Source organism: Larimichthys crocea, chromosome X (genome assembly GCF_000972845.2).
Source record: "Larimichthys crocea isolate SSNF chromosome X, L_crocea_2.0, whole genome shotgun sequence".
NCBI lineage: Eukaryota > Metazoa > Chordata > Actinopteri > Sciaenidae > Larimichthys > Larimichthys crocea.
Window position 1 is genome coordinate 38,663,817 of NC_040020.1, and position 26,235 is coordinate 38,690,051.

A 26,235-nucleotide genomic window follows, 5' to 3' on the forward strand; every position below is an offset into this window, starting at 1 on the left:
GCCTGTCAGATATTTTGATCATAAAGTACATCTTACTTCTGGTGCACTCTGTGACATGACACTAAATATTACACCAGACAGCCAGCACAAGTTTCAGTAAGAAAACAGTGTGTTTTCTATGTTGTTGCATGTTGCAAATCTTTTCTGTTTTATTTGTGTGTTTATGCCATCCTCTCTCCAGTGGTATTCTGTCAGACCTCTTCCCTGGCGTTAGTATTCCCGAGCATGACTATGGTGTGCTACACTCCACCATCCTGGAATCTTTGGTTAAGAGAAACTTACAGCCTCTACCTAGCATGACTAAGAAGGTACACCACTCCCCCCCCATTTTTGTGAATTTGAATATTTGTTCTAAATATGTTTTAACTCTAAAAATTAATTCATGTAATATACAACTTAAAAATGAAGGCTGGTATTTCTATTTTGATCTTTCTCACCATCAACAAATCCCATGAAAAATGACTTTTTAACTTCCCAACCCTGCCTGTGGCACTCATCCTTAAGCCTATTCACTCCTACAAAAGATGTAAATCTGTACAGCGGTACAGTGTATATAAGATTAACTCATATACACTGATTTTGTACTAAACTTGTATATATTCAGTTTGTTTTGTAACATGCCCTGGTTTCCATCCTTTCCACTTCTTTTTATACGAACAGGTGATCCAGCTCTATGAGACCATGTTAGTGCGTCATGGTGTCATGTTGGTCGGGCCTACTGGTGGAGGTAAGACCACTGTCTACACCATCCTGGCAGATGTACTGGAGACCCTTCATTGCACAGGGCACAAGGCTAACAACCCCTTCTATCAGCCTGTCAAGACCTATGTTCTCAACCCCAAATCTGTCACGATGGGAGAGCTCTACGGAGAGGTACTGTAGACAGGAGAAAAAAATGATATAACAGCTTCTTTGCTTCTCTCTCGACTTTGATTGATTATGTACCTCAACATGCTCAGGTTAACACATTAACACTGGAGTGGCGTGACGGACTGATGGCGCTGAGTGTCCGTGATGCGGTCAGCGACACCACTGACGACCACAAGTGGGTGGTCTGTGACGGGCCAGTTGACGCCCTGTGGATTGAGAACATGAACACGGTGTTGGATGACAACAAGATGCTCTGTCTGGCTAACAGCGAGCGAATCAAACTTACTTCATCTATACATATGGTGTTTGAGGTGAGAGCTGAACACAGTAACGTTTAATATTTTTGATAAGGTGTTTGATGCTCTATGCTCACTTACATGGTTCTAGAGAATTTGTGCTCCTAGATCGGCTTATTTGTTCTCCTTCATTAACTGCATTTTTCAGGTCCAGGACTTGGCTGTAGCATCTCCAGCCACAGTCAGTCGCTGTGGGATGGTATATATTGACCCAGATGAGCTCAAGTGGATGCCCTATGTCCAGACATGGATCAGTGGTCTAGGAGACAAGGTTGTACACACTGTATTTCTGGTATTCCTAGATCTCTTGGAACATTTTTTCTCAGATTTCTTCGAACTTTTGCAAAAAACATTTGAAATTAGGAAAAGAAGAGAAAAGGACTTGTGCTTAAGGTATCGCACAAACTGCTTGTAAAGCAGTCCAAGCTGTGGGCGTTATTCAAACATCAAATACACTTGTATTCATACTTGTAGACAAATGTTCCATCTGTTATCAGACCGTTATTGCTTATGTATTCTCTATGTGTGAAACTGTGGCTGTGTACTCCTGTTTGTGCACTGGTACACCATTAGTAATGTGCCTTTTCAGGCATTGCAAGCAGGAGAACTTCAGCATCAGCATAAATGCTGATGACAGCACATCACATCAAAGTTTACAGCTTTCAACATTAGCCCTGAGCCACTCAGGGTGACTTAACACAGCTGAGAGAGTGGGTCATCTCTCCCCTCAACTTTTAAGTCTGTCTCTCTCTCACTCTCACTGTCTAATTGACTGAGACTGTTCTGTTTGTTGACAGTGCCTTTGTGTTGCTTTTGTTTTCTTCCTTCTTCTGTTTTTCTCTGCAGATTCATGTTCCACTTTTTCAGTATTTCAGCCTCTCTTTTAAGCCACTTCAATCTGTTTTAGTTTTTTTTTTTTTTAACAAGCAACATTTCTTTGAGAAGGGACTTTCCTTCCTTAGTTTAATTGTTGCATTCTGCTTTGTCTGGGATAACTTTGATTACACTTTGAAAAAAAAAACGTGGAGCTGTTTGAGTTAAAGTTTATAATTCATTTTGTATTGATTTCCACTTAGCTATTTTAACTGCGGGAGTCTGTCTTTGTGTCTCTTGGGGACAGGGAGAGCATTGCCCGCACTTATTCTAATTCTCTGTCTAACACTCTCCTTGTTCAAGGAATAGTTTAACGTTCTGAGAAATAAGCTTGATCCCTTTCTGGCTGAGAGATAGATGAGAAGATCAATACCATCCTCATGTCTGCCCATTAAATATGAAGCTACAGCCAGACAGTTAGTTTAGCTTAGCATAAAGACTAGAAACACTAAGCAACATCAGCGAGCTTTGGAGGGGTGAAACTTGTTTTGTTTTTCGTGCTAACCTAAGCTAAATGTCCGCTTTAGCTGACAGATATGCGAGTGATATCGATCTTCGCATCTAACTTTTGTCTAGAAAGCAAATAAATGTTTTTTTCCAAAATGTCAGCCTAACTAGGTTGCTTCACAGACTAAAAGAATAAAAGCCTCTTAAAGATCACTTTATAACCATACCCTCCTCTGCCTTCGCCCATCTCTCTGTGACCCTCTTTCTCCCTTCTCCCTGTGCTGTGTCTCTAGCTCCCAGACCAAGTGCGAACATACCTGCTGGAGCTGTTTGAGGGGTATGTGGAGAATGGTCTTCAGTTCGTGTTGAAGCATTGCACGCAGGCAATTCGCCAGGTGGACATCAGTAAAGTCACCACTCTTTGCTCCCTGCTAGAGGCACTGCTGCTGAGCAAAGGAGGGCCAGATCTCAAAATGGTACATTAATCACAAGATTTAACTGTCACTTTAGTTCAGTTTATGGTTCCGCTCTGGGACTGGTCTATTAGTGCACAATAATTCAGCTATGTAATCAAAAAGGTTCAGTTGTTGTGGGTAAGGTCAGATAATAAAAGACAAAGGCTTTTTAAATCACACATGGCATCAAGACTTTATACAAATATATAAATCGACAAGAGCATATTTCTTTTTATTATGTGCACAGTTCATTTTGAACCCTTACTTACTAACTAACTTCCTCTTATTTTTGTGTGTGTGTTGGTATCAGGATTCCACTGTATTGTGTCAGACCTTTATATTCTGCTACCTGTGGGCAGTAGGCGGCAACCTGACCAGCTCTCACTGGGATGCTTTTGACACTTTTGTCAGAAAGCAGTTTGAAGACAACAGCAATGCTAAGGTATATGCACACACCCACAGACACATACAGAGATAGACAGACCGGATATGTAGACACCACATATGTCCATAACACACTGACAGAAATGTCACAACTGTGCTTCGCATGTCCAGTGTTGCTGTTAAAACTCTTCTCTGCCCTTCAAGGCATTATGCCTCATTTGTATTTCTGAGAGTCAAATCAAATTTACCAACGCATTTGCTGATATTGGCATGAAATGTGCAAAAAGGCCTGAAGGTTAGCTCATATTATGTATTACATCAAAGCACTCTCTGCACTGGATGTATCTAGCCACAGCACAGCTAAACTGAAAAGGCAGACTTCTCTAGAACATCAGTCACTTGTGTAAAAATGAAGATATTAAGATAGAGCATCCGTATTGTACAACATAATACCTTCAATTGGTTACAAGGAACATAAGGTAAATCTGAAGCATGAGCTCTGTGCCAAGGTTATAAAAGTTCATTGCATGCTATTACTCGGCCTTGCCAACTTTGCAGAATTATGGATAGGCCATTTTAGACTGGAGGAAATATTTTTTAGTTGTGAAGAATGAGGTGCAGGGAATAGATGAAGAAAAGTTGGGGGTTGATGTTATGAATTGTCCAGTCTTTATAGCCTAACAGGAAATGGAAAAGTAATTGTTTGAGAGGTTTGTCTTGGCTGGCAGTCATAGCAGATGATTGAGGGAATGTCTAACTGACAGAGGCAGGACACAGTAGGGTGGGAACATCATGACTCACTCATCTGAAGGTGGTGTGAGCACGTAGATAAAAGATTCATGAAGGCTGCTGAGTATCATCTGGAACATCCCACATGTTTTCACATCTGTTCATATGTCTGCGCATAAGGAGCTGAAGTTTGGGAAATGTAATGTTATTTATATTAGAGAAATGTTTGTTTGTACATTTTTATGTGTTTACCATGAGATGAAGCCAGTGCAGCCAGCTCCCAGCTGTGATGCTTGAGGGAATGAACCGTGCATACACACACACACACATTAGTAACGGCAGGAGTCTGGAAAACAAATACTAAATCACATGCCACAGAGAAACACACCACATAAATAGCAACTACAGCCACCAACAACAGAGTAGAATGAGTTTCTTTAATGCCAGATTTCTACTGAGGTTTTATAGTTAAGCATATTCCTAAAATTCATGACATTATTTTCCCAGTTTTGTTTTTATTTGTATGTGTGTTGATTAAAACGCATTCATCTGTTTTCTGTAGCTTCCAAAGTCTGGTACCCTGTGGAGTGTGTACATGAACTTTACCCACAAGCGTCTGGAATCATGGGAGAAGATAATCCCTTTGTTTAAATACAACAGGGAGCAGCCCTTTTTTGAGATGCTGGTCCCCACCACAGACACTGTCCGCTTTGGCTACCTAATGGAGAAACTACTATCTGTGCGACGTTCTGTGCTCTTTACCGGCGGCACTGGAGTGGGAAAGGTAAGGATTCGTGGTCACAGAAGAAACTGTGGCAATGCTGCGACATGCTGGTCTGTAAATGGTAGCATGCTGAACTGATACTGTAGAAAGATGTGGATAATCATTTGCCCAGATGCCCCTTTAGTGTCATTTAGAAGACACTAAAGGGGAATGTGGGTCACATGGAGAAAAATCACTGGCTTACCACAGCTGAAACCTGGGCTCAGTTCCCAGCAACAGGGCTTCAGGTATTAACAGGCATTTTAGTGAATACAACTAACACTGTCACTGCAAAATAATCTTATTGCATGCTTTTCTGCTTCATTGCGTTGGATGCAGAAGACCACAGACATGTATTGTATGTGGTTGAGATTTTGAAGGTGTAAATATTACCACATATAAATCTATGGACAATCTGCTCTAAATCACCTTGTCCCTACATAAGGTCATTTCCTGGTAATATTTCATTGCTAAGACCATCTCTTAACCTAACCTGATTTCAGTTGAAGGGGTAGCTAGAGGTCATTAGTAAATGAGCTTTTGAAACTGATGAATCAGTGTTTTCTTAGACAAGAAATGATCTGTGTCAGTGTTGTATTATTTTTTATTATCATTATTTTTGTGTGTCTGTCCCTCCCAGTCTGTGGTGGCTCGGGACCTTCTTAACAGTATCCAGGAAAAGGCAGGATACCTTCCAGTCTACATCAACTTCTCTGCTCAGACCTCTTCCGCCCGTATGCAGGAGATCATTGAGTCCAAACTGGAAAAAAAGAGGAAAAACATTTTGGGTATTGACTCACAATTGCACTAATACACAATCATTCATCACATATAAAGGAAATCTATGATTGACACTGTTCATCTTACCATCCATTCAAATATCAGTCCTTACTGTAGTCTACACTATTCTGCTTTTTAAATCCAATGACATACACTGCCATCCTTTCTTGCTGTATGTCAATACATCCATCTCTTGACATTTTCTCCTTCTCTATACTTCCCACCCTGCAGGTGCTCCTGGTAACAAGAAGTTAGTGGTCTTTGTGGATGACCTGAATATGCCAAAGCTGGACAGTTATGGCTCTCAGCCCCCTATAGAGCTCCTGCGTCAGTTCCAGGACTTTTCTGGCTTCTATGATAGATCCAAGTTCTTCTGGAAGGAGATCCAGGTATAAATACATACAAATAAGACGAGGTACACCGTAATGGCACATTTGACAGTAATGATTATGTATGTGCATACATCTGACTTTGTTCAGGTCAGCAGATGGCTGGTATGGTGTCCTACAGCATGTGGTCACCCCTATTTGTGAAATCTGTAAACAGACATGTAAAACATGCCATTCAATATTCACTTAGAACAGCTGCATTTAAAGGAACATGGCTCAGGAGTTGTTGCTTGTTAGGCCACCTAACTCTCTATTTCTATACTTGTTAAAGACAGAGGATGCATCCTGCAAACAAGAGAGTTTTGGAGTTGTTGTAGACAGAACTTGCCTAGCTGTTTCCTCCTGTTTGCACTTTTTATGCTAAGCTAGACTAAACCATCCGTTAACTGTACCTAAGACACAGAGATGGAAATGGTATTGATGTTCTCATCTAACTCTGGGTGAAATGGCAGTCGAATTTCTCAAAATGTTGGAGGGCCTGTTGACATGTTCAATTGGTTTTCTGTTAAGTTAAAAAGTGTAGATATAGCTCTTTAGTTTTTGTTTCTACACAGTCAGCATCAACTTAATTAGTTTTCTAGTTGGACTTCTAATGAAGCGTGTCCATTTCTATAAGAAACCCATTCATCTTGTGAGCCTGTGTGTGTGTTTGCATCTGTATGTGTGTGAATATAGTGTACCCCTATTTGTTTTCTGTATTGATATAAGGTTTCCTGCATTTAACTTGTGCCATACAACACCGCACACGCACGCACACACACACACATACACACAGATACAATTACATGACTAATTGCACTTACACATACAGTATAACGTAGTTGAGTGTGTGTTGGAGTGCAGGTATGTATGTGCAATGTTGGAGTAGCACATAAGCGATAGAGTTTTGTGTTATGATGTGCTGCACAGAAATGTTCATACTCATGCAACAGCATAATGTTACTGGGGGTACTGAAAGAAATGGAGGGTGTGTGTGCTTTTTATCTGGAAACACTATTAAAGCAACCAACTTATTATTTTATTCAGTATGCTTTCTTTTCTCCATTCAACTATTGTGACCTCCCGTTAGAGTACTTTTTAAAATTAAAAACAGCTAGAGACGCTGGGACTGCATTCTGCACCTGCCGGCATTCTTATCATTTTAGTACTTCACTCTGATGCTCCATTCCTCAAGCACCTGCGTACACAGAGAATCTTATTACTTTCACTGGCAACATGTGTCTGAGTTGTTTCCCTCAGGAGAAAATAAGACACACTATACCCTTACGGATTTTGAAAAAAATCTAAATAAATACTAATATAGATGCTTAAAGTGGGATATCTCAAAAGTAGGTAATGTGATTCTAATCCAGTACAAATCCAGCAAACATCTCCTCACAGATCCTCCCCCTTTAGCTTTCCACTGTGTTTGTGTACAGTGGTTGTACACAGCCCTCTGTATTTGTAAGAAACAAAGTGGCTCAGACTGAGCCACACAACACTAACTTGTTATTCCAGCCAGGATTTGTACCTCAGGTAACTTTAAATTACTTACCCAGAGACATTCATCTTACTTTCTAGTTTGCCAAGATATACTGTTGTTGCAATGTTAGCTACAGTAGCGGGAGAGTTGTGAGTATTGCTGTCTGGAGCTGGTATGCTCAGACTAAGGAACCATCACATCCTCCCTTCATGTAAGCTGCACAGTTGCAACTTCAGCCACAGTTTCTTTTTGGTGTACATATAATATTGGATAAGATTAGAGTGTATGTTTAAATAAACATACGTATATACATTAGTGTATGTTTAAATAAAAGAGAAAATTCAAGTGGCTAAGCAAGAGAGATGGACTCCACTAAAACTCCTTCTTCTTCCTCCTTTCTTCCTTTCCTCCAGGAAATGACCATCGCTGCCGCATGTGCTCCTCCAGGTGGGGGCCGCAATCCAGTGACCCCCCGCTTCATCCGCCACTTCAGCATGCTGTGTCTTCCTACACCCTCAGATCACAGCCTCAAACAGATTTTTAAAGTGAGAAGAGACACATACACAGACACAAATCCTGTCTACACACATAAATGTTTTTAACTGGTTCAGAATGCTCATGTACTTCTCTCTATAAGATCTGACCCTCCTCTTGTTCTCTTTCTCATTTGTCTATTTGACCCCATTTCTCAATATATTTCCTCTAAATGACACATCATCTGCTCCATCATGCCTGTTATGATCTCTTTTCCCTCCCATCCCTCCTTCAGGCCATCCTGACTGGTTTCCTTAGTGACTTTTCCCAGGCGGTGAAGGACTGTGCCAGTGAGATTGTGAATGCAGCTGTAGAGATTTATGACCGCTTGAGTGTAGATCTGCTGCCCACTCCAGCTAAGTCACACTATGTCTTCAATCTCCGGGACCTCTCCAAGTGTGTCCAAGGTGAGACACAAGGCCCACACACAGACGTGCACAAATTCAGACCAGTATCATTGAACACTTTACAGGTGATTGCATCGATAAAGATGCATTTTAAGTAAAAGATGGACACAGTGGTTGCTCAGGCGTGAAAAATATACACCCTACACTTTAGCTTTACAGGTCAATGCATCTTTTCGTCATTCTTTTTTTTTTTTTTTTTTTGAAACAAGTTTGAAATTTTTGAAATTTTCCTGGTCAAAATAGAAGGAATTAAAACAGTTTGATTTTCATTTTTCGGTTTCTTATAGCAAAAAAAAAAATCTGTATGTTCTGAAACCAGATTACACATTTCATAATTTTACATAAGAGTTAAATAACTCAGATTTTACATTGTATAACCATGGAAAGATTTGGGGTTAAGGTCATCGTGAACGGGACTCTTTTGAAAATATGTCTAAATTGAGAAAATTATGAGATATTTAATGTCATTTCAGTTGATATTCCCCGCAGTTCATTATCATGGAAATTACTTTAAGAAATTAGGTTTTACTTGGTGATGATACAATCAAAAAGACTTCACAAAATCATGGTGAATAATATAATAAGAGAAATTATTGCTGTTATGCAAGTATGCTTGAAGCACTGCGATCGTAGCATAACTAGAAGTTAGCTAGAAGTTTATTATAGTTAGGTTTTTATATTATATAAACGACTCCAGTCCGAAGATACCTAAGTCTTGACAGCATCACAGCATGGGACACAGCTATGATCATTTTCAAGCCACATAATCAACTTTTTTAAGCTGTGTCTCAGCCTCATGTTTCGAATCGTCTGCACCATCTCTACCTCCTTTCCTCTCTAGCTCCCCCTCTTCCTTTTGCCCACCAGGCATCATTACTGCATGAAGATGAGCTGAAGCGACTTCTACGACTGCTTTCTACACTCAACATATCTAGAGTGCATTACTCAAACACATAGTTCCCTTTAGCAATACATACTGTTAGTGAGGGGTAATAAACTGACACCCACTCTTTCCATTTTCTTATATTGCTGCCATCACGTTTTGTTTCCCTTCATATGTATGTTTAGTTATCTTTATGCAACTCTGCCCTTTATTGTTTTTTTTTCTTTCTTCATAAGTTATGAGCTATAGCTTTTTATTTTCCATTTGTTCACCTCCTTTTACTTCTACTTATACATTTGCATTATACAAGATGAAAATATTGATCCGTTCTCCTTTCCGTACATCTTTCCCTTTCTTGATTTCCAGGCATGCTGCAGTGTGAGCCAGGTCAAGTGAGAGACAAGAACCAGATCTTCCGTCTCTTCTGCCATGAGTGTCAGCGGGTGTTCCACGACCGACTCATCAACAACCAAGATAAGACCTATTTCAACACCATTGTGTGCGAGATGGCCAGTAAGAACTCAGTCACAAAAATGCACAAACAAATTTCCAGTTAAAGAATACAGTACCCTTGTTTCTGACCCTCTCACTCTCTCTTTCTGTCAGGTAAATATTTTAGCATTAACTTGGAGCATTCATACTTTGTGACTCAGCCCATCATCTTTGGGGACTTCATCATGGTCGGATTCTATTTTCTCTTATCGAAGATGCTTGATAGGATCAGAAAACATTTGATTTCTATGTTTACACTGAAATACCTCACAACATTTTTTATTCCCATTGCTCTCTATCTAATAATAGGTGGGTGCAGAGAAAGAAGACCGTCTGTATGAGGATCTGACTGACATGGACAAGATTCAGACTGTTCTCCAGGACTACCTTGATGATTACAATTTGACCTTCTCCAAGGAGACCAAGCTAGTTTTCTTCCAGGATGCCATTGAGCATGTCTCCAGGTGTGCACACCTGGATTTGCGATGCTGAATTGCTAGATTCCTTTGAAATGTGACATCCTAGTTGGTGGTTAATGGATTTTAGCTGTAGGTGGTACAAACTGTGAGATGAAAGTTACACTGAGGAAGAAGCTACACTACAAACTGTATGATGGTGCTTTTTTCAAAATGGAATATCTAGACACTGTGATATGAGATGTATTGGATAAAATGGCACATATGAGTTCTATAGCCTCAAGGCATATCACTCCACACAATGTGTCCTTTAACATCACTCTTCTTTCTTCATAAATGTTTCATTGCTTTTCCTCTAGGATTGCCCGTATGATTCGCCAGGAGAGAGGCAATGCCCTGCTAGTGGGAGTGGGAGGTACAGGCAAGCAGTCACTTACTCGGTTGGCAGCCCACATATGTAGGTACCGCTGCTTTGAGATCGAACTAAGCCGAGGCTACAACTACGACAGCTTCCATGAGGACCTGAGAAGGCTCTACAAGATGGCTGGTGTGGAGGGCAAAGATATGGTGTTCCTCTTTACAGATACTCAGGTATGACTGAAGGACCTAACTAATATAAAGATAAGAAACTTTTTTTTGACACAGAGAGAATGTTTTTTTCCCCTTTTTGTAGGTCCAATTATATTTAAAGCTGTCCACTCTCTGTCCTGTTGTAGATTGTGGTGGAGGAGTTTTTGGAGGATGTCAATAACATGCTGAACTCTGGCGAGGTGCCAAACCTTTTTGAGAAAGATGAGCTGGAACAAGTACTAGCTGCCACCCGACCTAAAGCCAAAGAGGCTGGAATCAGTGAGGAGAATAGGGATGAGGTACATACAGACACAAACATGCTGTAGAAAACATTTATCATTCTAGCAGTAAAAATGTAACACAGAAAATACCTACAATATGTCCATTAAACAAAAAGGATAATTGTTTTCTCAAGGCTAAGGAAATACACTTACCGGTACTCACTTTCTTGTCTATCTGTGTGCTAATGTCTGTGCCATAAATATGAAGTTTTACAGTGGGTTAAGTGCCAGACTGCCATGTCCTGGCAGTAACACATCTGAAACATTACCATACATTGCCACTCAAGAGAACATCAAGAGAACATCAGTGTCAAATGCTGCAGTACGATCTAAGACAATTAAATGAATGTCTAACCACTGTCACTAGCTAAAAGAAAAAAACACATACAGAGAATTTCCCGCGAAGGGCCAAAATAGCCAAGGGCTGCACGCAAGAGCAGTCAATTAAAGTCAGTGCCCCCAAGTGAGCTGTAAGAAGATATCAGACTTTAATGTTATCTGCCTGCTGAGACCCGAACCCTCAGAAATTATGGAGTGTGTGTGTGTGTGTGTGTGTGTGTGTGTGTGTGTGTGTGTGTGTGTGTGTGTGTGTGTGTTTGGGGCCTTCAGGTGTTCCAGTATTTCATCTCTCGTGTACGAGAGAAGCTGCACATTGTGCTGTGTATGAGTCCTGTGGGCGACGCATTCAGGTCCCGCTGTCGTATGTTTCCTTCACTGGTCAACTGCTGCACTATTGACTGGTTTGTGCAGGTATGCTGACAGAGCTCTCATTTTTCTGCTCATATCTAATCACATATAATTACTCAGCTTGGTTTAGGGTTGTGAACTGAAAGATGATCATTTGGTACAAGTTATATCACTCCCGCTGGTCCTAGCAGATATTCTTAAAAAGTAATTTTTTCTCCAGTCTGACATATTTTTCCACTCCTGCTTTTGTTCTTATTGCATTTTTTTTTGTTTTACAGCTGTCTTCTCTTTCACCAATCATTCTCTTCACCTGCTCTTGTCCAGGATTGTAGTTTTTGGCTTTCTGTCCATTCCATATGGTTTCATTTATGTCCTGTTAGCATATTGATTTTTATTTTAATTCAGTCATAAAGCCTTGTAATTTGCATCTTTATTGATTGTCTTTATTTTTGCATTTTGTGTATTTTTCAACAAAAAAGTTAAATAAAAGCTAAAAGCTGAAATAAAAGTTGTATATCCTTGCCCTCACTGAAGAATTTGTTTTACTCTTTACTCTTGTCCCCTTTACCCTCGGGTGTCCAGTGGCCTCGTGAAGCGCTGCTCTCTGTCTCAAAGGACTTCTTCCAGGAGGTGGACTTTGGCAGTGAGGAGCTAAAGCAGAGCTTCTCCGCCATGTGCGTGGAGGTACATGTTAGTGTTACTGACATGGCTGAGCGCTACTACTCTGAGGTGAGACGCCGATACTACACCACGCCTACATCCTACCTGGAGCTCATCAACCTCTACCTGTCCATGCTCGAGGAGAAGCGACAGCAGCTAGTAATTGTAAGTGATGAGTTGTCCTTTTTGGTGTTGTAATAATTTGTAGTAATTGTGAAAAAAAATTCTCTGTGATCAGTTTCTTTGTTGTTGTGGCACTGTAATGCACTTGTTGATGTATTTTCAAGATCATGTCTGCATTCATGATATGCAAAATATATCTATGTGTGTGTATTTATATAGGCTAAGGATCGCGTGAAGAACGGTCTGACCAAACTGCTGGAGACCAATGTGCTTGTGGACAAAATGAAAGTGGACCTGTCTGCTTTGGAGCCAGTCCTGAAACAGAAATCCATTGATGTTGATGCCCTCATGGAGAAACTCGCTGTAGACCAAGAGAGTGCTGATGAGGTGTGTGTGTGTGTGTGTGTGTGTGTGTGTGTGTGTGTGTGTGCCTATTGCCTCCTAGAAGGGACTGAAATCTGAAACCCTCACCTTCATTGCTGTAGTCTGTGTATCATACAAAAATATATATTCTCCACAGGTGCGTAAAGTAGTGTCAGAGGATGAGGCTTTGGCCAAGGTCAAAGCTGAAGACACCCAGGCCATAGCAGATGATGCCCAAAGGGACCTGGATGAGGCTCTTCCAGCCCTGGAGTGTGCCAATCAGGCCCTTAATTCTCTTGACAAGGCTGACATCTCTGAGATCAAGGTGTTCACCAAACCCCCTGACCTAGTCATGACGGTCATGGAGGCTGTCTGCATCCTGCTGAACTACAAGTCAGTGTGCTTCTCTCTCGCTCTAAAAAAAACAAGACCTTTTCTTCTTTGGACATTTTAATTGGCGACATGTCTCTGCCTCTCTTATCACAAAGAAGTGCCTTTCTTATCCCATGAGAAAAAGAAAAAAAAATACAATGCAGGGATAGAAGATGCCATTTGATAGGGCTTTTTCATGGAGGATAGACCAGTTTTAGTGAAAGTCATTAGCTGTTCTTTATATGATGTCTGTTTCATTTGTTCAGCACATCTGATTGAATTCAACATCCAGTGGCATATGATCATCTGTAAACGTGTGTCTAATTCTCTCAGATCAAAATGAAATACTGGTGTGCGCACAATCCATTTTCAGTACCAAACAGGAAAATGTGTTCACCAAATATCTGTGTAATCAAAAAATAATCTATCCGGCATAAAATTTATCATGATGATCCATCATCATACTTACCATCATCACTGTAGCCACCTTCATCATCTATAGCATAAGGATAATTTTAGTCATTTCAAAAATGATGATCATCGTTCTAATAACAATTCTCACGCTGACAAATGTATTAGATAGATGTGGGCCTATTTTTAATCCCTTATATTCTGTAGTCAGCATCCAGAAGGATTACCTCACTATCTCATGACTCATCCCTCTATCAACCCTTAAAATTCATCAGTCATTAATCTGCTGCACTGCTGCTGCATTAAATTCAATCCTGACCAATATCCTTTCTACTTTAACCTTATAGCACCCAGTGTTTCAGACTTTTTTATGCACACACAAGGTTTAATTATCTCAAATTTTAGTTTAAGTTTAAATCTGGGTTAGTGAGAGCTTCACTTTTGCCAAAATAACCTATCCACCTGAAAGGTTGTGGCATATCAAACACATGTGCCTTGAACTGTCACGATAAAAGCCCACTCCAAAATGTGAAAAAAAAAAAGACATTAGGCACTGAACTGCCAACATAATATGAGAGAAATAAATCTGCATGCATAGAAGTCTATGATCTAAGGGTCTTTTACTTGAAAAATGAAAAAAGTTTGTTGTTCATGACATAGTTATTTGTAAGTAAAAAAAACAGTTTCAGGCTTTGTTGTCTAACTCATGCAGCGTGTGTCGAAGCCTTCCAGGCTTAAATTGGAAATCCGCTTATATCATTTTGTTAACAGATATATATATATTGTCCCCATAAAAATTGAACCACACATGCACACACACAATTATTATTAGCCATTTTTCCTTCTTTCTACAACTCTTCACTAACTCCCCTTTCTTCCTACAGGCCGGACTGGGCGGGTGCCAAGCAAGTACTGGGAGATGCCAATTTCCTCCGGCGCCTGACAGACTATGACAAGGACAATATTAAGCCTCAGATCCTGCTGAAGCTGCAGAAATACATCAACAACCCTGATTTCATACCTGAGAAGGTCTGTTTAGATTTCATGTCAAACACTCTGATATGTCAGTCAGATCTTTTGGTAGGGCTCAGAGTAAACAGATTGTGGCCAAATTGGAGTTCAAAAACTTTTTGAAAGTTTGGAAAGCGACAGAGTTGGGTTGAAAACTCAAGTGTAACTGCTGAAGTTTTGATTATGGCGTTATCGACATATGTATGTTGATGAAATTAACTGTAGATTTTGCGGTGGCAAAATTGTCAATAATTTGAAGCGCACAACACAGTATGTTTCAACATTTGTTATGCTGCGATTCCTTCTTGTGTTGCTTAGGTGGAGAAAGTATCCAAAGCCTGTAGATCAATGTGCATGTGGGTCAGAGCCATGGATCTTTACTCCAGAGTCCTCAAAGAAGTTGGCCCCAAGAGAGCAAAACTGGCCAAGGCACAGGTCAGTAATATACATTAGAGCATATGCATGCATGCAGCACATGGACAAATTACAATGTAATGGAAAGTGCTTTACCTACTTGCTTTATATCTCAATACAATTCTCTATTCCCTCTGAGCCAGTCCCACCCACTCGTCCATGACTTAATATTCTCTAAATGGTTCATTAGTGGTATTTGGCTCAGTCCCTGACTCCCTCTATTCCAAACCATGCAGGAGGAGCTGGACATGACTATGGCCACCCTGATGGAGAAACAACAAAAGCTTCAGGAGGTAGAGAACCAGATCAAGGTCCTACAGGAGCAGTTTGACAGCAGCGTCAAAGAGAAGGAGAACTTGGGTAAGGGTTGTTCCCTTTATATGTAACATGTAACATTTAGTAGCATGTTTTGACAGAAATGGACTATAATATTCATAACATTTTCATTAGTGAAGAATCACCTTAGATAAAGAATTGTCTGTTGTTTCGTTACCTTAGAATGAGGCTTTTATATCTGCAGAATGAGTGGGTCCTCTTACATGGTGTTCGCCATGTTACACCTCCATGTTTCTACAGTAGCCCACAGCAGACAAACCAAACACAGGCTCCAGAGAGAGAAGGCCTCTCATGTTATATGTGAATTTCTTAGCCTCCATGGTTTCTCTTAAATGCTTAGAAAAGGAGTTGATTGCAGTCTGCAGCCACCGCTAGATGCCACTAAATCCTACACTGAAACTTCTGTTGAGTGAAAATCTCTACAGATGAAACGGATTCTACCATGAAGTTCTTTGCTCACATGCCTTCTTACGCTTTCATCACTGAATGAGGTTATTACTCATTGGAATTCACCTGCTGATATACTAACCCCCCCCCCCCACTCTTCTGTGTCTCTCTCTTTGCTCAAAGTCAATACCATGGCTTTGACACAGGTTCGGTTAACAAGGGCAGGGAAGCTAACTTCTGCTCTAGGTGATGAGCAAGTACGCTGGGAACAAAGTGTCACCTTGTTTGAGCAAGAGATCATCAACGTTGTGGGAAATGTCTTCATTGCTGCTGCCTGTGTGGCCTACTACGGAGCGTTCACTTCCCACTACAGACAGCTGGTAGGTAGAGTGTGCTGAGGTTCACCTAACAGCTTTAGGACTAGACTGGTTTCACCATGACTATACACTAGAGTCTTACACCTTGTTGCAATACAATGTACTATAAGTACATTAATCTGTACAAAAGCCCAGTTGTGGCTTAGATTTTTGCTTTAAGATGTTATTGACAGAACAGAATATATATGATGATATCATTAAACTGAATCTGTTTGTACCTTATTAAAAACACAGAGGCACAGTGATAAAATCATTGATTAAAAAAAAAGGAAAAACATTATAAAGTATGCAGGATATAAAAACACAAGAAGTTTAAAAAAAAACTCTCAAACCAGTCATCTTTTAAACAAACCAAGAAAATAATTCATATGTGTGTGTGCTCCCCTTTCCTCAGCTAATTGACCAGTGGATGATACAGTGCCAGGAACTGAACATCCCCATCAGTTCCAGCTTCAGCCTGATCAACATTCTGGGTGACCCGTTTGTCATCCGCCAGTGGAACGCAGAGGGCCTGCCTCGTGACACCGTCTCAACGGAGAACGGCATCCTGGTGACCGAAGGCCGCCGCTGGCCTCTTATGATTGACCCACAGGATCAGGTGAACTAAGAAACTAGGAAAGCAACATTCCTTCAGTGCGTGATTTGCTGTTAGTATTTGTTATTATTGGAGGATTGCCATTTTCCGTTCATCCATTTATACCAGTCTCAGACATCGTGTCATGTTAGCGATGTGTGAATATATATACACACTGTGAATAATAATTTATTCCTGTAATTCCTTGTCTTTTTGAATTTCACGTGATTTGAAACATTTACTTACATGGCTGTGGTACCAGCGTAAAGAACAATAAAAATATCTCTCAAAATAGAACTTCCTGTCAGACATGGTCAGAGACAAAATCACAGACTGGCCTCTGCCCCAGGGCACACATACAGTTCCCAGCTCCCCCACAAAGGACACAAACCAGCTCACCAAGATTTAGAAACATGCACAGGATGGAAATATTTCCATCACAGCTTTAGTTTTTAGACCTTCATGTAACTTGCTGTTCTGTCTTCTTGACCAACGACAGATCCAATTTTCTTTCCTGTCATGTTTTTCTCCTCACTCCCTTTAACTGTCTGTTTTTCTTTTTCTAAATACAGTTGCTGTCTTGCATTACATAGACATAGAGGGATGCAGATACAAACTCTGACAAGTTACTTTTGAAGGCTTCTGTGTCTTAATAACACATGATTCACTGTAGATGATATATTGTACAATCATACATTTCGAGCTCCATCAAATAAAGCATTGTTATGTCTTTTTCCGCTGCACTACCCATGCCTACAAGTGCTAACGTTCATTCAAATCATATACATATACAGGCCATCTTTTTTTCACATTAGATAAAAGTTATTTCTTTCATTCTCAGGCCAACCGATGGATCCGCTCCAAGGAGGTCAAACATGGTCTAAAAGTGATCAAGCTAACAGATCCAAACTTCCTCCGTACCCTGGAGAATGCCATACGCATGGGCATGCCGGTACTGCTGGAGGAGGTAAGAACACACGAAGAACACCAAAACATTTTAAACATATTTTAAACATTTTAAAATATTATTCTATGAGTAATTTATGGAGTTGGAAAGCTACACTACTACCATTGATTAGACATAGGTTGAACAGTCTGTTTTTACCATTTGTGTACCACAAGTGTTGCATTCTTGTATTATGTGTGTGTGTGTACAGTTAAAGGAGACCTTAGATCCAGCTTTGGAGCCCATCCTGCTGAAGCAGACATTTGTGGCTGGTGGACGGACATTAATCCGTCTTGGAGACTCAGATATCGATTATGACAAAAACTTTAGGTTCTATATGACCACCAAGATGGCCAATCCACACTATCTACCAGAGGTAAGGGCAGCACACACACTCACCCACACTAAATATCCAGATTAGGTTAATAGGCTGGATTGAACACCAAGAGACTCCTACTGTTTGTTTGTTTTTGAAGTAGAAGAAGAAGAAGAAGGAGAAATCTTTCCAGCTATGGCAAACAGATATGTGTTTTGGGGAATAAGTGAAAATGTGACTTCAAAATGCCGTCTGTGTGTGTTTGCCATGGTAGCAAAGTGCCTGGTACAATTAGTGCTTGGCTTCCTATAATGGAACTGGCTATGGTCAGTTAGCAGGTATTGTTAAGACCTGCCAGCTCCCTAATGGCCTTTTATTCAACACCAGCCAAGGAGAGTAGCAGCACCATGTGAACAGAAGCTTTGTTCAGTGCAAAAACAGCATGAACCTATTTGACTGCTGCCAACAAAAAGCCTTTTTCTTGTACATCAGCTATGTTTAAGATTTACAATAAAGTGACTTAACAACTGCATCTTACACAGACATTTTTTGAATGAACAAGTGCTTAGGACCCATGTGGCTGTTTAGGTGATGAAGGAAATCCATTAACAGTTTCACTTTGTGTGTGTGTGTGTATGTGTTCCTGTTGCCCATCAGGTGTGTATCAAAGTTACAATTATCAACTTCACCGTGACCAAGTCTGGCTTGGAGGACCAACTGCTTAGGTACATACATGCACAGACACACATGAAAAACAGATTCAAACAACTGTCCCTCAGTAATGATGATACACTTGCATCTTGACTATAGTCTCTGTTTTTTGTGTTAGTAATATCTGTATTTGATTTATCTTCTTGGACTCCATGTTTCCCTCCTCAGTGATGTGGTGCGTCTGGAGAGTCCACATCTTGAGGAGCAGAGGAATGAGCTGATCGTGCGCATCAACGCTGATCGCAACCAGCTAAAAGATATTGAGGACCGCATCCTGAAGCTTCTCTTCACCTCTGAGGGAAATATTCTTGACAACGAGGAGCTGGTTCAGACTCTCCAGAAGTCAAAGGTAAAATCTGAATTTGACATCACCTGTCATCATCTATTCAGATCATTTCGACTTCTGTTTGGAATTTTCTTGTCATTCTCCTGTTGTCCTCTTGTGTTTCCTTCCTTTTTTCTACCATATCTCTTCTGTTCTTGTTTTTTTGCTCTTCCTATTTTTGTTTTTCTTTTTTGTCTTTTCCTATTTTTTTTCTATAATTTCTCAGGTGACATCAGAGGCTATAAAACATCGCTTGGAGGAGGCCGAGGCCACCGAGCTGATGATCAACTCTGCAAGGGAGCGCTACCGACCCGTGGCCACTCGAGGCTCAGTCTTGTACTTTGTCATCGCCAGTCTCTCTGAGATCGATCCAATGTACCAGTTCTCCCTCAAGTATTTCAAACAGGTGAGTAACCAGGCTTTTATTTCACAAGCCACAGAGAAATTTACACCAGACTATTTAAGCTTTTGTTAGAAACACATTATGAAAATAGAACATAATTATTTTCTTTCTGTTCTTTACTTTCTCCACCCTCAGCTCTTCAACTCCACCATTGAGACATCAGAGAAGAGCAGTGTGTTAGAAGAGCGTCTTCAGATCCTACTGGACCAGATTCTGCTCAACTCCTACATCAACGTGTCCCGTGGCCTCTTTGAGCAGCACAAGCTTATCTACAGCTTCATGTTGTGTGTGGAAGTCATGAGGCAGCGGGGCGAGATCTCTGATGCTGAGTGGCAACACTTCCTGAGAGGAGCTGCCTCTTTGGAAAAGGTGAGGTGGGAAATAAAGTAACAAAGGTCATGCTGATAAATTACTGCCAGACATTGTTCAGATGATGGACTTGGTGAATGAGAGTGATATTTCAACAAGTGCATCATACCGGTAATATAGGAGTAAAAAACACTACTCACTAGTGACAGAAAGTACAACCACAACATCAAACAAACAACAAGTGACTGTTTTATTAAAAAAAGAAAATGTAATTTATATTATCATGCATGAAGTATCTGTGTGTGTTTGTCTCTGTTACTCCATCAATAATTCAACAATCATTTATTAGTCTCTTCTTCACTTTTGGTTTTCTTGGCTCTATCCCACATAAATATGGTCATAAATAAAATTAAGTCTCCATCTCTGCAGAAAATATTCCATCAAAGTCAACACCCTAACAGTTATTAGTTTCTGTTACAAGCAAGCAAGTGGTGCCAGCAACAGTCATTAAATTCACAGTTGTCTGTTTAAAATATCAGTAACTGTGGGGCACAACACCAAGTGTGCATTTTGTCATCATAAATGTACAGGGATGTGGTCTGTCACAGGAGCTGTGCTAATTTATCCGGTTCCTCTTTGTACTCCCTATAGTTTTTCTGTCAGATTTAAACCTGCGTGGGGAAGCTGTCAATTTTAAGTTAGCTCTACGCTCCAGCAAACTTGTATTGTGAAGTGTCCATTTTTATTAAGTTATGACATAACTCCTGCACTACGTAGAAACTAAGCTTTGTTTGAACTTATATATACAGTCGTTGGTGCAACAGACTGCAAAGTCATTGAGAAAAGCTACATCGTTACAGTTATTCAGAGTCTGAATGTATTAGAATGGCCAACTGTCAGTAAGCTGATTGGACCACTGAAGCCAGAACAAATTGTAAGGTATAAGGTTAAACTGCCTGCAAGTAATACAGAGATAACCGCCTATTTTTTTTCTTGTGGTATTCTTATAATTAGATGAAAATGTAGAAATTTGTTACAGTTTGCTGTCTGGATCCTCTTAACTGCAGATAAACAAGGAGCCATTTTATTTTCCCCTTCAGAAAAATCCCCCCAGGTTGTCCCGTAGGCAGTATCTTCATTCTTTCCCTCTCTTATGTTTGGATTGAGATGATAGAGACAAAAAAGTCCTTTGTGACATAGTAGCGGTCAGGCTGTCTCCAGCTTATTGCTGAGGAACTACTGAAACTGATGGAAACACACACAGTAAGTGAGAGACAAAAGAACTTATGAGAACGTTGGTGTATGGAGAGGTTTACAAAATATTATATTTTATTCCTGTGGAGGAGAGATAAGAAAAGGAGAGTATCTCTGTTTCTCAGCTGTCCATACAACCTGTATGTGGCATGCTAATAGGCATTGAGCAATCAATGAAAAATGTCTTAGTACCTCTAAGACACCTTCAGAGAAGTCATCAGGAGTCCAATTGACCTCCAACATCTGAATAATCGCTTTCACGCTCTCTTTTCTGTCTCCTTCTCTCTATACATTTCTCGATAATTGTTATCTTCTCTCTCAAACCCCAGTGGGACAGAAGGGTGGACAGCTGAGGCCCTATTGGTTTGAGCAATAAAGAAAGAGAAAGGTAGAACAGAGCAATGAATAAAAGGACCTTTGAGATTTAGCTCTAGTTTTATTGGCGATTTTCAGACTGTTTTCAGGCGACAATTCAGATCAGTCAGTGCAACCCAGGGGCATATTTCTGTGTTCACCCACCATTTGGCTCTCATTTATATGGCATTAGTTAGGCTGGAGGTGCTGCCTGTCAGCCACCGTGATCCTCATGCTAATGCTGTCCTCCTTTTCCTCTCCTTCACCTCTATGCTTCTGTTTTTTGCATTGCAGCTTCAATGCATCCATCATCTACACCCATTTTGCCAATTCTGAATGCTTTTCAACCAACTCTTTGCATCTTCATACCCTTATCATCTCTTATCTGTTATGTCTACCTACCTTGATCATCCTCTCTTCACCGTTTTATTGAAAATCCTTCAGTTCTTCTTCACTGCCTCTCTACTCAAGGTCTGCCCTCCATCTTTCTCCCATCTCTTTCCTTTAGTATTGTAATCATCTTCTTTTTCAATTTCTCCTGCTCCCAGGACCATGCAGAACGGCCAGATGTACCATGGCTAAGTGATTTTTACTGGCTTACATGTTGTGAGTTGGAGGACACACTGCCCTGCTTCAAGGACATCTCCAAGGAAATCACCAGAACACATATCCACATCACGCTAGGTAACCCAGACCTAGTGTCGTTATCCAGGATAATCTAGCAGGAATCATGTTTAGTGCACCATGTTTCTGCTGCATTTTGACTTAAGTCCCAAACATTATTTTTCACTGTCAGGTTAGATAGTCTAATTCATTCTTGTTCTACCACATTGTGTACAAATCTATGTGTACACACTGCCAGGCCAAATGTCTTATGAAATCCTTAGCATTAGCATTCTTAGCATTAAACAACAGTCGTGTTTTCTTTAGGGCGTTTTCAAGCATCTATTAATCCTGAGACCTGGGAAGGATATGTGTCAGAGTTGCCTCCTCTTGGGGAGTCCAACAATGTGAAGCAGGAGATTAGAGGCTACTGGAATGAGAGGTTGGGGGCCTTCCAGAAGCTAGTCCTTATCAAGAGCTTCCTGGAAGAGAAGGTAAGTTGATGAAATGTATGAAAAGTTATTTATAAAGGTTTTGTTTGTTCATTCATTTACAATTTTACTGGCCTGCCGCCCTCAGCTGTGTCTTTACTTTTGCATCTATCAAATTCTCCAATCTGCATGCTCTCCTTACTAATGTTTTACTCCCTCTTTGTCCTGTTATTCTATGGTTACTTTCTTCCTCTCTTTTCCAGGCGGTGTTTGCAGCAACAGAGTTTGTGATTGTCAGCCTGGGGAAGCAGTTTGTGGAAAACCCTCCAGTTGATCTGGCAAACCTCTATAACGATATGTCCCCGTCCACCCCGCTGATCTTCATTCTCAGCACAGGATCTGACCCCATGGGGGCCTTTCAGCGCTTTGCAAAAGAGAGAGGTTGTCTTGACAGAGTTGAGTCCATCTCACTGGGTCAAGGCCAGGGGCCAATAGCAGAGACGATGATCCATGCAGCACTGAAGAGTGGCAAGTGGGTCTTCCTGCAGAACTGTCATCTGGCTGTCTCTTGGATGTTAGCCATGGAAGAGCTCATCAAGACCTTCACTGAGCCTGGTAATATCACACTGAAACAGCATCAAAACACCTCCACATAACTGCACACATGATCACGCAAGGGCAGAGCATCTTTGCCCTGTTTCAGCTGTGGCTACTGGCACATTTATGATTACATTTTGTACTATATTTGTTTTACTTTGCATTTCAACCCTAATACTGCTAACAGATTAGAACTCAACAAGAAAGTCCCTTGGGCTCCAGTGTAGTTTCACGTTTGACAGCTGGACAAATCAATCTACAGCCACTTTGTTACATGCCAGAGGTTGCATGTGTTAATTCCCAGGTGTGAAAAAGAAGGAGAGGGGTTGATCTTCAGTGAAAATGCCATTTTGAGAATTTTCTAACTGAGGAGCTCATAACATTTCTATGATTGTGCTGCTCAGGTCTAATGTTATTTTGGCTGAGCTCAACCTAAAAAAGACACACACTGCAATGTGCACATAACACACTCTTACCAAGCTTTTCGGGACACAAATGACTCGTTTTTGTGGTTGTTTCCTTGTTTTTTCACAGCATTTGTATCAGTCGTAAAATGTGTGTTTGTCTGTGTAGTCAGGGACACATTCATTAACTTTTTTTTTCTTTTGTTCATGGTGGTGAATAATGTTCCCTCTCTGCTTGTGTGCAGACACATCAATCCACGAGAATTTCCGCTTGTTTCTCAGCTCCATGCCTTCCAAAGTATTTCCTGTTACGGTGCTCCAGAACTCTGTCAAGGTAAACACACACAATGTGCCACTGTATGATCTCACTTTAGTTCAGTTTCAATTTGAAGATTGTCTGTCAATGATTGCTCTGCAGGACAAATGTTCCCAGTATGAAGAAGTGTATTGTGTTCACTTCTAACGCGAAAAGGTTCAGCTTTCAACAAATCTGTGTTTTCTCCCATAAGCTTTCTGCAGTTGTTCATGGCTCCCTTATTCACACCCACGTTTTGGAAGATATTATATAAAATATTTTCAATTTGCATGTAAGAGTATAACTTTTCATCTCTTCTTCTGTGGTAAACTTACAGCTGAGAACACATATTGTATCTGTACAAAAGAGTATTCATTTCTGTTTTATAGTCTAGAGACAGTAGGCTGAAGAAAGCTCATTAATTACAAAGAGGAACCTGATGGTAGTATTCTAAAGCAATAGATAATGTCATTGTTATCCTAAGGGATGATTAGGGTATGTAAGAAAAAAGGCCAAATGGATGATTTGCATTTCATTTCTTGGAAAGTTCTGTAACATTTTCCATTCTTTACAAATCGTTGAATATAAGGCAAAACTGAAACGCTTCTCCTAAAAAGGAAGTGTCACAACATCAGCATAAACAATGTTTCATTAATCATGTCATGTCAGTCTGTGTGGTAGTAAAATTAAAATGACCCTTCTATGTTTTTAATTCCATGAATTATGTAAGTAAAAGTGACACAACCCAAAATGTTGCTCCAAAGTCTGTATGCATAGTGGATCTTCATCTGGGATAAACCACAGCATCAAAGAACTGAATTTTAAGAATCATTCACAAATCATCTTAGTGTCGGCAGCAGCATTCTGTGAACGTAAGGGGTGGTTTAGAGGCCCCCAACATCGCTGGACCAATCTACAAAGAGTGATAAAAGATATGATATGATATAGAGCTTTGGACATTTATTTTACTTCATATGCAAGAATATTCTAATGTTAGTGCAGCAATGCTGCTGGATTCCAGTAACTGGAGATCTACTGTAAACAAAAATGATCTACAGTATGATGACAGGAAGATTTCCGTCATTCGTCATCGATGAAGATTTCCAGGATAATTTAAACCAATTTTAATTTAACTAGCAACAAAAAACAGCGTGCTTTGTCCCACAAATTGATGCTGCATATCACTCCAAAGCTTCTTTGCCTAAAGTATAACACCTGCTTTCATCAGCAGGTCAACCTCACTCTTTGCAGATTTCTTGACTCCGTTTTATAGTGAAAGTAGCCTTCAGCAGCTTAACAAATAACACCATGTGGTGTAATCTGAGCTCTTACAAGTTAGAAAAACACAGTTATTTGTTTCTTTCACCGGAGAGGTGAAAGAAATTGCACTGTGGACTCATCTTTCTCATTGAAACACCAACACAAGATACATTTTACATTCACACTAAACAAACAATCCTGATGATCTGCACCAGTGGTTATTTGTTTATTTAACCAGCCTTGTCTCTCTCACAATTAAAGTTAGATCCGGAATCATTTTTAATATCATGTTACTATAATACCATAACTTTTCCCTCCCTCATTAGCTGATTTAATATAATTGAAACAGTATGATTTGATTTGTAGATCTGGAGGATCAGGTTATGTCTGTATTATAGACCTTTCATGATTTTCCAGCTTTCAGGCTTAGCAACAAACCAGACCTGATGAGTGGGGAATTCAGCACAGGTTTCCTGCATGCACACCGATGAGTAATAACATGTTTTTGTTGGCAGCCTGAGCAGCACTCATTGTGGTCTTCTCAACAGCAGCCAGTGAGCCCTGTGTTTCTCTCTTGTTGTTGCCAGGTGACTAATGAGCCTCCTAAAGGCCTGCGAGCCAACATGCGACGAGCCTTCACAGAGATCTCGAGCAGTTTCTTTGAAGACCACGTTCTGGGGCGCCACTGGAGGAAGATCGTCTTTGGAATCTGCTTTTTCCATGCAGTCATCCAGGTTACAGACTCACTCAAACCACACATGTACATGATCATTACCGCTTTGTGTGCATGTACACGTTTTACTCTCTTGCATGTTGTATGTGTTTGTGCTTGTATGTGCCTGTCCTTATCATGGGTCTTGTTTTGAATGTGTCTTAGGAGCGGAAGAAGTTTGGTCCTCTGGGGTGGAACATCCGCTATGAGTTTAACGACAGCGACAGGGAGTGTGCTCTGCTCAACCTCAACCTCTACTGCAAAGACAGCACCATACCTTGGGATGCTCTTATCTACATCACCGGTAGGGACACACTATCCACAGATATCTATCTAAGTGTGTAAAGGCATACATATACAGTACAGCACAAGTTGCATTTTGAGTGTGTGTGGGAGGTTTTTTAGTGTACTGCTCCTGTTCCTATAATATCTATAAATCTCTAGGCAAGGTACCAAAACCTGGAACCGTGTGGAAGTGTTCTGATTTTGTTAAGTTGTATCACCAATCACATTTTTAGCAGGCTTTAGTTGCAACAGCTATTTAGCTGTTGTCTGACACAGATTTAGTT

At 40.5% G+C, this 26,235-nt stretch overlaps 1 protein-coding gene across 1 annotated transcript in view; it reads left to right on the plus strand.

Annotated features, from left to right (window-relative positions):
• Positions 1-26,235, plus strand: part of dnah6 (dynein, axonemal, heavy chain 6) — a 52,278-nt gene that overhangs the window by 18,430 nt on the left and 7,613 nt on the right. The window contains exons 36-72 of the mRNA XM_027283593.1: positions 182-308; positions 661-873; positions 960-1,181; positions 1,315-1,437; positions 2,780-2,962; positions 3,252-3,383; positions 4,617-4,838; positions 5,458-5,605; positions 5,829-5,986; positions 7,862-7,993; positions 8,218-8,389; positions 9,639-9,785; positions 9,879-9,952; positions 10,074-10,228; positions 10,540-10,771; positions 10,897-11,049; positions 11,641-11,781; positions 12,301-12,543; positions 12,721-12,888; positions 13,022-13,257; positions 14,532-14,676; positions 14,977-15,093; positions 15,309-15,432; positions 15,979-16,175; positions 16,567-16,770; positions 17,588-17,713; positions 17,904-18,068; positions 18,666-18,733; positions 18,888-19,068; positions 19,271-19,450; positions 19,583-19,816; positions 21,913-22,048; positions 22,295-22,461; positions 22,662-23,013; positions 23,645-23,733; positions 25,542-25,688; positions 25,832-25,970. Of these exons, the coding sequence (XP_027139394.1) occupies positions 182-308; positions 661-873; positions 960-1,181; positions 1,315-1,437; positions 2,780-2,962; positions 3,252-3,383; positions 4,617-4,838; positions 5,458-5,605; positions 5,829-5,986; positions 7,862-7,993; positions 8,218-8,389; positions 9,639-9,785; positions 9,879-9,952; positions 10,074-10,228; positions 10,540-10,771; positions 10,897-11,049; positions 11,641-11,781; positions 12,301-12,543; positions 12,721-12,888; positions 13,022-13,257; positions 14,532-14,676; positions 14,977-15,093; positions 15,309-15,432; positions 15,979-16,175; positions 16,567-16,770; positions 17,588-17,713; positions 17,904-18,068; positions 18,666-18,733; positions 18,888-19,068; positions 19,271-19,450; positions 19,583-19,816; positions 21,913-22,048; positions 22,295-22,461; positions 22,662-23,013; positions 23,645-23,733; positions 25,542-25,688; positions 25,832-25,970 (6,152 nt within the window). The remainder of the gene's footprint in view (positions 1-181; positions 309-660; positions 874-959; positions 1,182-1,314; positions 1,438-2,779; positions 2,963-3,251; positions 3,384-4,616; positions 4,839-5,457; positions 5,606-5,828; positions 5,987-7,861; positions 7,994-8,217; positions 8,390-9,638; positions 9,786-9,878; positions 9,953-10,073; positions 10,229-10,539; positions 10,772-10,896; positions 11,050-11,640; positions 11,782-12,300; positions 12,544-12,720; positions 12,889-13,021; positions 13,258-14,531; positions 14,677-14,976; positions 15,094-15,308; positions 15,433-15,978; positions 16,176-16,566; positions 16,771-17,587; positions 17,714-17,903; positions 18,069-18,665; positions 18,734-18,887; positions 19,069-19,270; positions 19,451-19,582; positions 19,817-21,912; positions 22,049-22,294; positions 22,462-22,661; positions 23,014-23,644; positions 23,734-25,541; positions 25,689-25,831; positions 25,971-26,235) is intronic.